This window comes from Bombina bombina, chromosome 6, assembly GCF_027579735.1.
Source record: "Bombina bombina isolate aBomBom1 chromosome 6, aBomBom1.pri, whole genome shotgun sequence".
In the NCBI taxonomy this organism is placed as follows: Eukaryota; Metazoa; Chordata; class Amphibia; order Anura; family Bombinatoridae; genus Bombina; species Bombina bombina.
The window spans coordinates 893,574,550-893,590,270 of NC_069504.1; the positions used below are offsets into that span (position 1 = coordinate 893,574,550).

The window sequence follows — 15,721 nt, forward strand, 5'->3', positions numbered from 1 at the left end:
CTTGTCAGAGGACATTAAGGGAGTTTTTGCCTAAGGTTATCATGTTCTACCTCTGTTTAAAACCTTTTTTTTTTTGTGCTATCTGTAAACCCGGTCGCAGGGATTCATCTCCTGCCTCCCTTTATGGTTCTACATACTCCTATATCTGTACCTCTGCTGATATGTTTTAGCACTGGTTTAGCCTGTCTGCATTTGTGGACGAGTATCTATCTGCTTTATTACGGTAAGTATAATTTTTTACAAAGGCACTCCTGACTAATTTGGCACATTTTTTATAAGAATGTTTATCTCTTTATTTTTATATACTGCAGCCCAGTACTTTAGGCAAATATGTCTTTTAAGCAGAGAAATAAACTAAATTGTTTTTGAGGATTTATATTCTGCTGCTATGCGCTAAGGTTTTTGTTTTTTTAAGATTTGAGCACTCGTGTTTCTTAAACCTTGTTACTTACCTTACCTGGTCACTTGAAATCCTGACAAGGCATGCATGCCAAATAGCGTTTTTTTTTTTTAGTTTTTTTTAAAACCTGCCCCCCATGGCGTAATTTTCGCGCCGTTTTCCGCAGCTTTTTTCTATCGATTTTTGCTCATTAGTTTGGCATTAAAATCTGTATGTACTAATCAGACTAATAGTGACGTATCTTCTCATGATGATGATTCCTCTGATACTGAGGCTCCTTCATCTGATACAGAACCAGATAAATATTCCTTTTTATTTAAAATTGAGCACCTTCGTTCTCTTTTAAAAGAGGTTTTAGTCACTTTAGGTATTAAAGAAGTTAAACCTTCTGAAGATATTCCTTGTAACAAGTTGAATTCCTTTTTTAAGTCTAACATTCTTATTACAGAGAGATTTCCTGTTCCTAATGCAGTCTCTAATATTATCTCTAAAGAATGGTCTAACCTGGTACTTCTTTTAATCCTCCTCCTAGGTTTAAGAAGTTGTATCCTTTAACCTGTTGCCTAATCTAGAGCTAGGGGAAACTATCCCTAAGGTAGTTGGGACGATTTCTTCTCTAGCTAAACGTAATACGATTCTGTTAGAAAATAGGTACTTTCTTTCAAAGATCCTTTAGATAGGAAACTTGAATCTTTTTTGAGAAGAGCTTATTTATGAACATAACTGTTATGTTCTTAGGTGCCAGCTATATCTGATGCTGATGTAGTCGCCGCCTCTACTTTTTGGCTTTCTAATCTTGCTCAGCAATTTTTTTTTTTCAGATCCTTAATGTGTAATTCATTTACTACAAGAAGCAAATCTTTTTATATGTATGAAGTATTGACTTTGTCAAAATTAACATTAAAACCATGTATTTAGCTATTTCTAGAAGAGCTTTATGGCTTAAATCCTGAAATGCTGATATGGTGTCCAAGATGAGATTACTATCTTTCTTTTCAGGGTAAGAATCTATTTGGTTTACAATTAGATTCAATTATTTATTTTATTACTGGAGGTAAGTCAATCTTTTTGCATCAAGACTATAGATCTAAAGAGAAGTTCAAGGCTCCAAATAAGTTTTTCATTCTTTTCTAAACAAATATCTGAAGCCTTCCCCCCCCTATCCAAAAGCCCCTGGCTTTATCTGGATATCTTCTTCCCATTGGAATAAATCTGAACAATTCAAAAAACCTAATCCTGTCCAAAAAACAAGAATGTGCGGCCCCCCAACCCAGTTCTTTTGGTGGGGGCAGATTAAAACCTTTTTCAGAAAATTTGGTCGAATCTGTAAAAAATCCCTGGATCCAGAATATAATCTCTCGGGATATCGAATTGTTTCAAAATCAAGCCCCCAAGGGGACGGTTTTATTTAACATGTTCCAAAACATCCTTTAAAAGCTCAGGCATTTTCTAACGTGTCTCACATCTAGAACTTTATTATTTTTATTTATTATAAAAGAAGGAGGAATTCCTTCAGACCAATCTTGGATCTGAAAACACTAAACAAATTTGTAAGAATTCCAACTTTTAAGATGGAAACTATAAGGACTATTCTTCTACATTTTTGTTCAGCAAGGTTCATTATAGGTCCACAATATACTTACAGGATGCTTCTCTTCACATCCCTATTCATCCAGACAATTTTCAATTTCTGAGATTCTCTTTTCTAGAAAAGCATTTTCAAGTTGTTGCTCTTCCATTTGGACCTAGCAACAGCACCAAGAATATTTTCAAAGGTTCTCGGTGCACTTCTATCTGTAATCAGAGAGCAGGGTATTGCAGTGTTTTTTTATTTGGACAATTATCTTGGTTCTAGCCTCAATATTTTCATTTTAGCAGACTCTCACATGAATCAACTGTTCTTGTTTTTTAAAAATCATGGTTGGGGGATCAATATTTTCTAAAAAGTTTCTCGATTCCTCAGACAAAGGTCACTTATTTGGGATTCCAAATAGGCCTCGGTGTCCATTACTTTGTCCCTGATAGAAAAGAGACAGTTTCAGCTTGTCTGAACATATCAGTCCCTATCATGCCTTTCAGTGGCTATGTGCATGGAGGTTGTTAGGCCAAATGATTGCCAGCATCGGACGCTATCCCCCCTTTGCTCGTTTTTCTTATGTAGGCCCTCTTCAACCTTTGCATGCTGTGCCAATGGTGCAAGGGATTATACTCGAATATCACAACTAATATTCTTAGATCCCAACACTCGTTTTTCTCTGACATTGTGGCTAGACTACCGATTTCTTCAGGGGGCCTCCTTTGTTCACCCTACCTGGTCTGTGATTACAACAGATGCAAGCCTTACAGGTTAGGGAGCAGTATAGGGGTCCCCTGACTGCACAGGGAGCTTGGAATATTCAGGAATATTGATTCCAATCAATATCTTAGAACTCTGTGCTCTTTTCATAGCTCTTCAAGCTTGGCCTCTTCTGAAGAACAAATCTTTTCTTCTTTTTCAAACAGACAATATCACAACAGTGGCAAATGTCAATCATCAAGTGGCAACTCGAAGTTACCTAGCCATGAAAGAAGTATCTTGGATACTTTCTTGGGCAGAGACCAATTTCTGTCTCATCACTGCGATTCACATCCTAGGTATAGACAATTGGGAGGCAGATATCTCAGCCGTCAGTCATTGCACCCGGGGGAATGGTCTCTCTATCAGGATGTATTCTTACATCTAGGGTCTTCCACAAATAGATCTTATGGCCTCTCGCCTGAACAAGAAATTTCCAAGATACGGATGCTCTAGCAGTCCCTTGGTCATTCCAATATGCTTATATATTTCCTCTAGTTCTACTACCCAGGGTGATTTCAAAGATCAAGATGGAACAATCATCTGTACTTCTGATGGCCCCTGCGTGGCCTCTCAGAATCTGGTATGCAGATCTAGTTTGGATGTCCAGCTACCCACCATGGCATCTTCCTCTAAGACCAGACCTTCTGTCTCAAGGTCCCTTCTTTCATCCAGTCTTAAAATCTCTGAACTTATTGGCATGGAGATTGAACCCCTAGTTCTCAGTCACAGTTTTTCAGACTCTGATACAAGCAAGAAAGACTGTTTCCAGGAAAATGTATTATAAAGTTTGTAAACTTTATATCACCTGGTGTTCTACTCATATATTTTTTCTTGGCATTCATTTAGAATTCCTAGAATTTTTTAGTATCTACAAGATGCTTTAGATAAGGATTTATTTGCCAGTACTTTGAAAGGACAGATTTCTGCTCGTTCTGTCATGTTTCACCGAAAGATTGATCTAAAAAGATAAAGGAGAAAGCGCCCATGAAAAAGGAGGACTCTGCTGTCACTAAAGATTATCCCTTCCTAGCTAAATCTAATCTAGTGTGAGAAATGCAAGAGAAGGGACAGTGCTAGTTAGCACAGGTGTATGTGTGTGTATATATATATATATATATATATATATATATATATATATTATATATATATATATATATATATATATATATATATATATTCAATAAATATATTGTAACCACAATCTAGTCTATATCGGGTTAATGAAATTAAAAGCATATAGAGGCTGAAATATAAAAATGTATACAAATTATTTATTGGGGTACAATTATGTAATCTTACTAAATAGGGACGTCTCCCCGTTTAAAATCAAACCTTTAAAAAATATTCCTAATGTACCATCAAGAAAACTAAATATTGGAGATGATGGTCTGCAGAGTACTGCTAAGTCCCAGAACAGTGGATACAAATATTAATAAAATTGATTGTATTAGCGATCGTAAACAGAATATTCTGATAAGTGTATCCGTGATATATGCTGGTAAATTAGGTACCTGATAAAGATTGACGAATATCTTCCCTTAAACGCCTCTCAGCGGAACACCCTGTTTATCAAGGGATGCTAGAGGGGAAAAAAATAAAGTTTAGGTGAATAACTTCAGTTAACTACTTCGGTTGTGGGTCGACTAGTAACACCACATCCAGGCGGGTAATGTCGATAGCTGTACTCCTCGGCAACACTTGGATTACGTGATTAGCTGTAAGGCGTCCTTGTCAAAGGTTACTGGTGTAGACTGAAATGACAATAGCGCTATTGTAGGTAATTACTTTTTGAAGATGAAAAATCCCACTACTAGTGGTAGATATATCACCAATCCTCTTTTTTGGGTAATTTGATTTGTTTTATGCTGGTTCCGAATAAAAGTTGTTGTTGCAATACACCTCCCTCCGTTTACACTCGGAACTCCTCAGTCAACCCACAACCGAAGTAGTTACCTGAAGGTATTCACTGTAACTTTATTATTTTTTTTCCCTCTAGCAATCCCTCAATAAACAGGGTGTTCCGCTGAGAGGAGTTTAAGGGAAGATATTTGTAAATCTTTATCGGGTACCTAACTTACCAGCATGTCACGGATACACTGTTAACCATCAGAATATTCTGTTTATGATTGCTAATACAATCAATTTTATTAATATTTTTATCCACTGTTCTGGGACTTTGCAGTACTCTGCAGACCATCATCATCATGTTTAGTTTTCCTTGATGGTACATTAGGAATTTTTTAAAGGTTTGCTTTTAACGGGGAGACGTCCCCTATTTAGTAAGATTATATAATTTTACCCTAAATAATTTGTATATATTTTTATATTCCACCCTCAGCCTCTATATTATATTCCACCCTCAGCCTCTATATTATATTCCACCCTCAGCCTCTATATTGCTTTTAGTATGTGATACACATTAATCCATATATTGTGGTTCATATTTTATTAACCTGATATACACTAGATTGTGGTTACAATATATTTGATATATATATATATATGACCTGTGCTAACTAGCGCCGTCACTTCATTTGCATTTTTCACCAAAAGATTGCTCATCTTCAGACATTCATTGTTTTGTTCAGGCCTTATCTAGAATAAAACCTGTAATTAAATCTATCTCTCCTCCCATGGAGTCTCAATCTGGTATTAGTCTTTACAGGCTCCTCCTTTTGAGCCTATGCATTATTTAGACCTTAAACTACTTTCTTGGAAAGTTCGGTTTCTTTTAGCTATCTCTTCTGCTAGAAGAGTTTCAGAAGTATCCACCCTTTCTTTCTTACTTAATTTTTCATCAAGACAAAGCAGTTTTGAGGACTACTTTAAAATTCTTGCCAAAGGTTGTTAATTATAACAACATTAACTGGGAAATTGTTGTTCCCCCCCTTGTGTCCTAATCCTAAAAATGATGCAGAAAAATCTTTACATTCTTTGGATGTTGTCAGAGCTTTGAAATATTATGTTGCTGCCACTAAAGATTTCAGAAAGACTTCTGGTTTGTTAGTCATTTTTACTGGTTCATGGAAGGGTCAGAAAGCTTTTGCTATTTCTTTAGCCTCTTGGTTAAAACTTCTGATTCACAAAGCTTATTTGGAAGCGGGTCAGTCTACGCCTCAGAGAATTACTGTTCATTCTACTAGATCAGTTGCCACATCTTGGGCTTTCAAGAATGAGGCTTCAGTTGATCAAATCTGCAAAGCAGCCACTTGGTCTTCTATGCATACTTTTACCAAATTTTAACATTTTGATGTTTTTGCCTCTTCAGAAGCAGCTTTTGGTAAAAAAGGTTCTTCAGGCAGTGGTCACTCGATTCTGTTGCCTATAAAAATTTCTTAAAGGTTTTTTTAGTTATTAAAAGACTTTATTTTGGATATTTTCAGCAAAAAAAAAAAAAGCTGGTTTTTATCCCTCACTTTTTATTTTGTTACTCGTGGTCTTCAGCATCTTGGGTATTATATCCCATATGTAACACATCGTGGACTCTCGCCACCTATATGAAAAAAAACATAATTTATGTAAAAACTGATAAGTCCACGAGGTCCTCTCCCTAATTATGGGTTGTTTTTAACATAGCACATCTTTTTTTCCTGTTCCTTTTTTTTTATGCCTTTTTCATATTCCTTCTTTTACACATCACTTCTTGGTTATACGTTAAGATGAGAGATGAGTGAGGTGGGGTGGGGTATTTATAGGCTTTTGAGGTTTTGGAAATGTTGCCGCCTCCTGGTAGGAATGTATAATCCCATATGTAACAAATCGTGGACTCTCGCCACCATGAAAGAAATTAATTTATCCGGTAAGTTAAATTATGTTTTTTAGTTTTTCTAAGCGCACTGGACATACCTGAGTATAGACGCTACAGAATAATAATCCTACAATGCCGGAAACACAAGGGTGGGTGACATATTAGTCTTGCATTGTCCCACGTGATTGAGCGTTTTATATCCAAACTCTAAGAGATAAACACTGAAAAAGATATAAGCAATAATCATAGAAAAATCAACACACATGTATCCTGCCTATATGTTAAAAAGTCACGATTAACTGCCCTGGGTCCTAAGATGACTTGTTGTTGTTCCTAATTTCAGTAATGCACATCAATGCACCATACTAACCCTATGTCTGTAATAAAACACTGCATATGAAATGTGTGTAAATTTGTCGTCTTGTTGAAAAGGTTTGCAGTATTCTGCTTTCTCTGAACAGTTAAAGGATATGCCCATTATATGTTTTATCTGATCTCCTTTGATTAGTTAGGTACACACATAAGTGTGCTCTTGCACTAATCAGGGCAATCGTTGTAGTATTAGTGCACTTATGTTTGCAGACATTAAACTATCGCAGTACTTTTTATTAGTAAAACAAGCCAGACACACATTTAAACGAGGGACGCTTACTAAATGCGGACAAAACACAAGTTTGTTTTAATTAATAGACCCTTAAAGGGGGGGACAATGTTCACCAATTTTTATATAACTGCATGTAATAGAAACTACTATAAAGAATATCCACAGATACAGATCTAAAATCCAGTATAAAACCTTTTTAAAAACATACTTAGAAGCTCCCGGGCACAAAAAATAGGTGAATGCATACACCAATCTAGATCAGTTCAACCAAATCTTAAAATATTTGTTTTACAAGTACACCAAGGTGGAAGGCCTCAACCTAACTTGAAATTATTGCTAATGTTTGTTGTATTTGATGGTAAAAATCTGAGTTTAGGCTTTCTGAATTATTTTTGCCATTTTATTGTTTTTCTTTTACAGTGGTTTTTCACCCCAGGGGTATTTCTTTTTTTGGTAGGAGGAAGTAATTTGCAGTCATGCCTGAGTACCATATATCTTTTTTTTTAACATTAAATAAATGGCAGGTTGAATGCTGTAATTAAAGCTAAGATTGACCTGAGAATAATATCGGAGATTATTTTTTTTATATTACAGTATATATTTTTTAAATATTGAAAAATAGGTATAGGGTTTTAGTCTCCATAAAGTATTGGGCACAGCCATGTTGTAACCAAAGTTTAATTTTCTAAGGCCAATTAGGAACTATAACTATATATAAACTAACAATTAAGGTGTGGAATATAGCAGTTATGTCTGAAGTCTCCACTTTTAACAAGAATTGGACAGCCCACAATTTTCAGAATAAAATTACAGGTAAAAGGTGACTAAATAATGAAAATATATTTAAAATGTTTTTGTGTGTGGGGGGGGGGGTTCTTTTTTTGTGGTGGTGTTTTGTTTTTTTAAAAAACAAAAAAACTAAATATTTTAAAAAGATGCAATCTCAGTGTTTGAAATTGAGATCTTGCAAAAAGCTGAGGACATTTCTGGCTCAAAAGTTTTCTGAAAAAAAAATCATGTATGTCTGCACACAAATTATAGCATGTTACATTAAAATGACTGCAAAATATGAGCACCTATATTTATATATATATATATATATATATATATATTATATATATATATATATATATATAATTATATATATAATATATATATATTTATTTTTTGCGATCGTTTCAGAGTATAGTTTAAACTTTGCCCTCCCACCAATGACTTGTCTTAAGCACATTGCACACATTTCTCCTTTTTATTTCTCTTCAACATTGTAAGATTTTTTTTTTTTTGTTTTTCTTCACCAACCATGTGTGGTGTTTTGTAAGTCTGAGTGCTTTGCTTTAAACAAACTGTTACTGACCATTTAGCAGTCTTAGATAATGATACCATACTTTATCTTCTCTCATTATTATTAACATGAGTGATAATAAATAGGCCGCATTAGAGAGCATTGTGTTGTCTGCTTTATGACGTGCCTTCAGCATCTCTAATTTTGATAACATAACATATTGATAAAGCCCAGCTATAGGTTTATCTGTAACATTTATGATGTAGATTGTTCTTATAAGGCTGGTTTTAGATTATTTTCTTTTTCTCTTCATTAGCTCAATGAAGAAACAATCTGTCTCATCTGTGGCAGAGGTCAGCAATTCTCTGTGTGCAACAGAAATATCACAAGGGAATGTTTCTACTCAGGGTAAGAAATAATAAGTCTTCAGACTATCCAATTTCAGGACATTTTGAAGCTTTATACGTGTGTCTTTGACGTTGTTATAATATTTAAAAAAAATTGTGTTAGGTTCTGGTGTTAAACCCTCAACTGTGGGCTGTGATGGTGGAGATTTGTGAGCTGGTTGATAAAATTCCAATTTCGGATCTGCAAAGACTGTCCTGTGGAAAGGATCTTCAGAGGAAAAGGGATGAGCGGTAAGTAGTTCTTTCAGCCATTCGTAAGCGCTCAATCTTTTTGCCATGGAATATTTACTGGGCATTTTCATAGTAACCTGTATGTCACTTGTAATATGCACTAAAAATATGTTGCTTGTCATTGGCACCTTTCTCATTGTGATATGGCATGATTCTACCTATCAATATTCTCTGCCAAAAAGTTTTAAGGGAAATGTTCACTATATATTGAAATGTCAGTATTAAGATTGTATATTTGAAAGTACAGTATTTATTTTTTAAATTATTCTAATTATTAAGTATGTGGGTTTTTTTATTTTTGGCTAAGGTGGTAATATGGTGGCAGCCTTAGTTTGATTGCCTAAACAAGTTCGAAAAATGTTACCTGCAAACCATTATATCTTCTTTACTGCTGAGGTGACATTTCATTTCATGCACAATCTTTCCTTCCCCTGCCACATTGTTGCAAAGGACTAGATCAATTTTGCCAAGGTTAATAGTATTATGGTTACCTTTTCTGATTTATTTTACTATAGACGGCAATAATATATTGGTACAGAACATGGAGAAATGCCTTCAATGTCTCTTCAAAATAAACAATCCATTTCTCAGGCTTTACTGATGCACCTTTGCCTTTTGTGATCGACAAACATGTAATGCAGTTTTTACTAATTTATTCACAGAAGCCCTGGTATAAGGCTTATATTGTAGTACCTTACTAGGTATTGCGATATGGCCTGATACATTCTTTAACATGTTATAACCGTGTACACCTACTTACTTAATGCAATTAATGTAATTGGTTCCACATATCACAAATGTAAAGGTGTTTGCAGTGCCCCTCTGCATATTACACTGGGTATTATGAGCAAGTAATTGAGGTTGACAGTAGTGGAATTTAAGTTTTTAGTCATCAAGTTTTAATAATTACTCTGAGGGGAGCTTTAAAGGGATGTGAAACAAAAATAATTTAAATTGTGATTCAGACAGAGTATGCAATTTCAAAAATGTTTCCAATTTACTTATATTATCAAATTTGCTTTATTCCCTAGGTAGGTGTCTGGTAATGGTGCTGCCATCTATTGGTTTGGCAAATGGATACCATTCTTGCAAAATGTTTGCCACATAATGTGCCAGACACATGCATGATCCTGTTGTCGTTTAAAATTGCACCCTCTATCTGAATCATGAAAAAAAATATTTGGGTTTCATGTCCCTTTTTAATAGTCCCTATTAGGCAGTTTACAAGGGAATCCTTTTGTGTGTGTGTTTTCACTTTAATGGAACAAGGCAGGTGTTGATTTTAATAGCCATATTCCAATAGATGATTCTTGACCTTTTTAGATTTTGTAAATATATTTTATTTTGTTATAGCTCCATGAATCTTTATTAATAGTTGTATTTTTGCTTAGACTAAGTTCATATGTTGGTGTTCTGAGGATGCTTTTTTGTTGTAAGATTTTTTTTATCTGCCTTACTCTCTGTCATTTTTATTTATTCATTAATTCGTATTTATTTTTTTTCTCTCCAGGAAGCGGCTTTTCTCTGACTCTGTGTTCAAAACTTCTGCCCACAATCACTTAGAATTATCTTTGTGTTCTTCCCCTTCATCCCCTATAATCAGAAATTCAGCAGAATGTTCCCCTACGATTCGATCTCCAGACACCAATTATACACCAAGCACTGCATTAGGTCACACTTTTAAATTTAAATCTCTGGGGGGTGACAAGTTAGTAATAATAACAAAAACACTGCTCTGCTGATTCAAGTAGTCAAACAGACCCATCAAACTAGTTTCAAACCTTCCTTCACCTTCCATGAAAGGGATTCAGTATATAAAACCTCTACTAGTTTTCAGGACTCTACTCTCAGTAATAGTTGGTGTAAAACACCACATAGTGAGAAACCAATAACTACCAGTACTTGCACCAGACCTGTCACTCATGTGACAAATGATTTGGAAAATGTTGACATGGACTTTGATATTGATAACTTTGATATTGAAGATTTTGATGAAGACAATTTGCAAACTATTGCCAATGCATCTGCACCCCCTGTTTGCAGTACCCTTCCTTCAGAATTTCCTAAAATTCACAAGACTCAACAAGCTACTCAATGCAAAGGATTTAACTCTACAACTCAGACTGCAGACAAAACTCTGCATTCTGGTAAGTGCAACATAGTATGGATATTTAGAGGCATGGTGCAGGCCGTTCTGGGGCAATGTCTGATTAGAGTATTTGGCTGTTTGTCTGGTTGTATATAGGGTTTTACTGTTACAGGTAGTAGATCAGTCTACTATATAGCAGTTTGAGTGGTAGTAATATGTCATATATAGGTTTGTGGCGAAGAAAGTTTCCTATTATAATTTAACTTGTGAATCAAGCTTTTCAGAATCATAGCCTAGACATGTTATATACAGGAAATAAGGGTTGAGACCAAAACAAAGATGTAACAAATATGAATACACCTATTAGCAGGTTTCAGAAGTGATGTGCAGATATTTTAGAGCATAGTGGTTTTTAACTCCAGTCCTCATGTGTCCATGTACTCGGGCAAACAGCTAATACGACTTTGTTCTGTTTGAAGATGTTGCAGGTGCAGGAACACCCTTTCAAATGGTCTGGACTCTTTCTCCCCCACCCCAATGCGAGGTTGATTTCTTCTGCTGTCTCTTTTTAAATTTGGGTTTTTCTGTATACTGCACTGAAATGTTCAGTATAGGATAGTAGCTAATTCAAATGACAAAAATAAAATAGGTATTTTATAAGCAATTTAATACAGCAGTCTGTATAATGTATTATTGGGAACACATTAAAGGGAGAGGGAATTACAATACAGTGCTCCTTGTAAATATAACACATTGAGGCTGACCTGTTCTAGATAACATTAGGATGTAAATATGTCTGAATTTAATACTTGACTTTACAGCTGAGCCTGCCTCCCTCATTTTCCACTACAGATTCAATCCTAAAGCCACAGTTAGAGAATCCAGCCCATGAGCGTCTCAGAGGCTACAACTTTCCACATTCTAAAGAAATGATGAAGATATTCCACAAGAAATTTGGGTTGCATCGCTTTCGAACTAATCAGCTGGAAGCCATTAATGCAGCTCTGTGTGGAGAAGACTGCTTCATATTGATGCCAACAGGCAAGTCCTTATTCCATGGTGTGTCTGGAATGGACCTACTGTACCATAGTGCATAGCTGACCAGACAGGTTAGGTCCTATATAGTGGTCCAAAAAAACTACCTGTACAGATTTACCTTTTATAATCCCACGTGCCCAATTAATTCAACATGCTGTCTTTTTATGCTCTCTGTCTATACCTTTTCTTAAAGGACTATGTTTTTATCATTGGTGCATATAAGCAGAAAAGATATTTGCTCAGTTAGACCACTCTAATTATGAAATGTTGCATAATAATTTAATAAATACATTTTACACCTGAGGTCCTTCTATCAGGCGTCAGTGCTTTCCTGATAAAAGGACCCATGAGTGCTGAAATGTATACATTCATTAAAGCATAGAAAGATGCAAGAATGTTTATTATTGGAGCACCTCGCTGCTGATTATTTTACTTTTTCTTCTCTTTTGGGATGTACAATTGTGAGAGAACCATACATTAAATTTTGAAGTGTTGCCCTTCTCTGTTTAAAGATTTTTCATGGTGGTGGTGTGTGTGTGTTTTCTTTTATCTAGGTGGTGGCAAGAGCTTGTGTTACCAACTGCCAGGGTGTGTTTCTCCAGGAGTTACTATCGTTATTTCTCCTCTCCGTTCACTTATAGTAGATCAGGTTCAGAAGCTCACCTCTCTAGATGTAAGTCTTTGTTTATGTCACTACAAAATATAGACATTGTAAACCAACTTAATTGGTTTTAAAATCCAGAATATGGCTTTGGCCTCCATCCATTTTGAAGATTTTGTAGCGTTTTAGTTATGTTTATATTTATGAGGATGATTGTTATTAGATAAACAATTATTTTTTTATTTATTTTTTTGTGTGGCATTTTTGCACTTTGTTATAGGGACTGTCTGCCTTATATAAAACTCTTACATTTGTTTCTTTCCTATACCGTCACTGTATATATTTATTTTTTATCTTCTGCAGATTCCGGCTACGTATCTCACTGGTGATAAGACAGATTCTGAGGCTGCTAGCATTTACTTGCAGCTTTCCAAGAAGGACCCTATTATAAAGCTACTGTATGTAACACCAGAAAAGGTAGATCTGCACAGATATGAATGTTACATAGGCCAAGTGTCTGCTAAATGGTTCTTGTAGAGTATGAGCAATGTTCATCTTAAAAATGTTTTTCCAGGACTCAGACAAAAAATGTGATTTTAAGCAACTTTCCAATTTGCTTCTTTTAGCTAAATTGCTTCATTCTCTTGGTTTCCTTAGTTGAAAAACATATCTAGGTAGGCTCAGGAGCAGCAATGCATTACTGGGAGTTAGCTGCTGATTGGTGGCTGTACAAAAATTCCTCTTTTCATTGGTTCGCCAGATGTCTTCATATAACTCCCAGTAGAGCATACCTGCCCCTTCCAAAAATGATTCCAAGAGAATAAAGCAAATTGTTTAAAAGAAGTAAATTGGAAAGTTGTGTGAAATCACATTGTTCTATTTGAATCATGAAATATAAGAAAAAGAAAAATGTTGGGTTTCATGGCCCTTTAAGTACTTGTATAGTTGAACAATGTTTTGTATGCATTCCATATATTTTCTCTCTTATTACCAACTAGGCGATAAGCCTGCCCAGAGGGCAGTCTGTTTAAAAAAAAAAAATACAACCCCCCCAGCTAAAGTTACAAAAATTAAAAAAAAGTAAAAATTACAGAAATAAAGCTATTCAAAATGAAAAATTTAAACCTAAACTATGAAAATAAAAACACCCCCTAATCTAATACTAAACTACCAATAGCCCTTAAAAGGGACTTTTGTAGGGCATTGCCCTAAGTTAAACAGCTCTTTTGCTTACAAAAACTACCAATTACCCCCTAACCATAAAACCTCCCCACCCAACTAGCCCCCCCAAAATAAAAAAAACCTAACACTAAAAAAACCTAAACTACCCATTTGCCCCTAAAGGGGCATTTGTATGGGCATTGCCCTTAAAAAGGCATTCAGCTCTTTTACTACCCTTATAAGGGCAATCTGCACTTTTACAGCCCATTAAATTCCTAATCTTAGGATTTTTAAGACTAAGCCCCAAATAGGTACTCGCCGTTTCTGAAGTCCGGCGGAGAAGGTCTTCTTCCAGGCGGGTACATCATCTTCTATCTTCATCCTGTGCAAAGTGTGTTTTTTTTTTGTTTGTTTTTTTTGTTTGTTTTTTTTTTTTTGGCACAGCCAACATTCCTTTGAGGATGCATGCGCAACTGGCGACTGCAACGGACGCGTTACAAATGCGATTATAGTATAGATGCTTTGCACAAACCTGATCGGTTATTCATATGCTGAATGCATTGTTTACATGTTTGCTGTTTGTGCCATTTCCTAAATTGGGCAAAAAGAGATTCAATAGTACCCCCCTCCCCAGTTTCTCTTTGTTAGAAGACAGCAAATGTTTTAGTGTATTTATTTAATAAAAAATAAAAAAACAGATTGCTAGACAAATTTTTGTTCTTAATGAATGTCTGTTAAACACCTATTATTGGTGAAATTGTACAATTTTATATATCAAGTATAGCATTCAATTTTCCTTTAAAAAATTTCAAGCTCTAAGCTACTAGCCAGCCCAAAATGTTACTCGCCACTTTGGATCCCACCCACCACTCGCCCACACCACACCCTTGCATATGTTTAGCCAATGTGAAACACATTATTATGAAGTAATATTTTAATGTTTTTTTTTATACCATAAATTTAGTAATGCTACATACAGAAATTAACAAAAATAAGTGCATAGCAGTTAGTAACATTGAGGGTTCTGGGGAAGACGACAGCTGGACAGAAAACAAAATTGATGCTTACCTGATGATAAATTTCTTTTTTTTCCGGGCATGGAGAGTCAACGTCATTCCAAATACTAGTGGGATATTCAACTCCTGGTCAGCAGGAGGAGGCAAAGAGCACTGCAGCAAAGCTGTTAAGTGTAACTTCCCTTACCCATAATCCCCAGTCATTCAGCCGAATGAAAAAGAAGAAACACAAGGGTGAAAAAGGTGCCTGAGTTTTACTCAAAAAAACTGCCAAATGCTAATTAAAGAGAGAGCGGGTCATGGACTCTCCATGCCCGGAAAGAAAGAGAAATTTATCAGGTAAGCATACATTTTGTTTTCTTTCCTAAGGCATGGAGAGCCCACAACATCATTCCAATTACTAGTGGGGAAAAAATACCCAAGTAAGAGGACACAGAATGAATAGGGAGGGAGAACAAGACATTAGGACCTAAATAGAAGGCACCACCGCTTATAAAACCTTTCTCCCAAAAGAGGCCTCAGCCGAGGCAAAAGTATCAAATCTGTAGAATTTAGAAAAAGTATGCAGAGAGGACCATGTAGCTGCCTTGCAAATCTGTTCCTCAGAAGCTTCATTTTGAAAGCCCAAGAAGAGGAGACAGCCCTAGTGGAATGAGCCATAATTTCTCTCAGGAGGCTGCTGTCCAGCAGTCTCATAAGCAAAATGAATCAAACTTCTCAACCAGAGGGAGAGAGTAGTGGAATTGGCCTTCTGACCCTTACGTTTTCCAAAGAAAACAGGGCAGAAGAAGCCGAAATTCTTT

The 15,721-nt window shown here is 35.6% G+C and overlaps 1 protein-coding gene across 1 annotated transcript in view; it reads left to right on the forward strand.

Annotated features, from left to right (window-relative positions):
- Positions 1-15,721, forward strand: part of BLM (BLM RecQ like helicase) — a 117,526-nt gene that overhangs the window by 7,074 nt on the left and 94,731 nt on the right. The window contains 7 exon segments of the mRNA XM_053719573.1: positions 8,692-8,728; positions 8,886-9,013; positions 10,524-10,722; positions 10,725-11,160; positions 11,955-12,143; positions 12,695-12,813; positions 13,105-13,218. Of these exon segments, the coding sequence (XP_053575548.1) occupies positions 8,692-8,728; positions 8,886-9,013; positions 10,524-10,722; positions 10,725-11,160; positions 11,955-12,143; positions 12,695-12,813; positions 13,105-13,218 (1,222 nt within the window).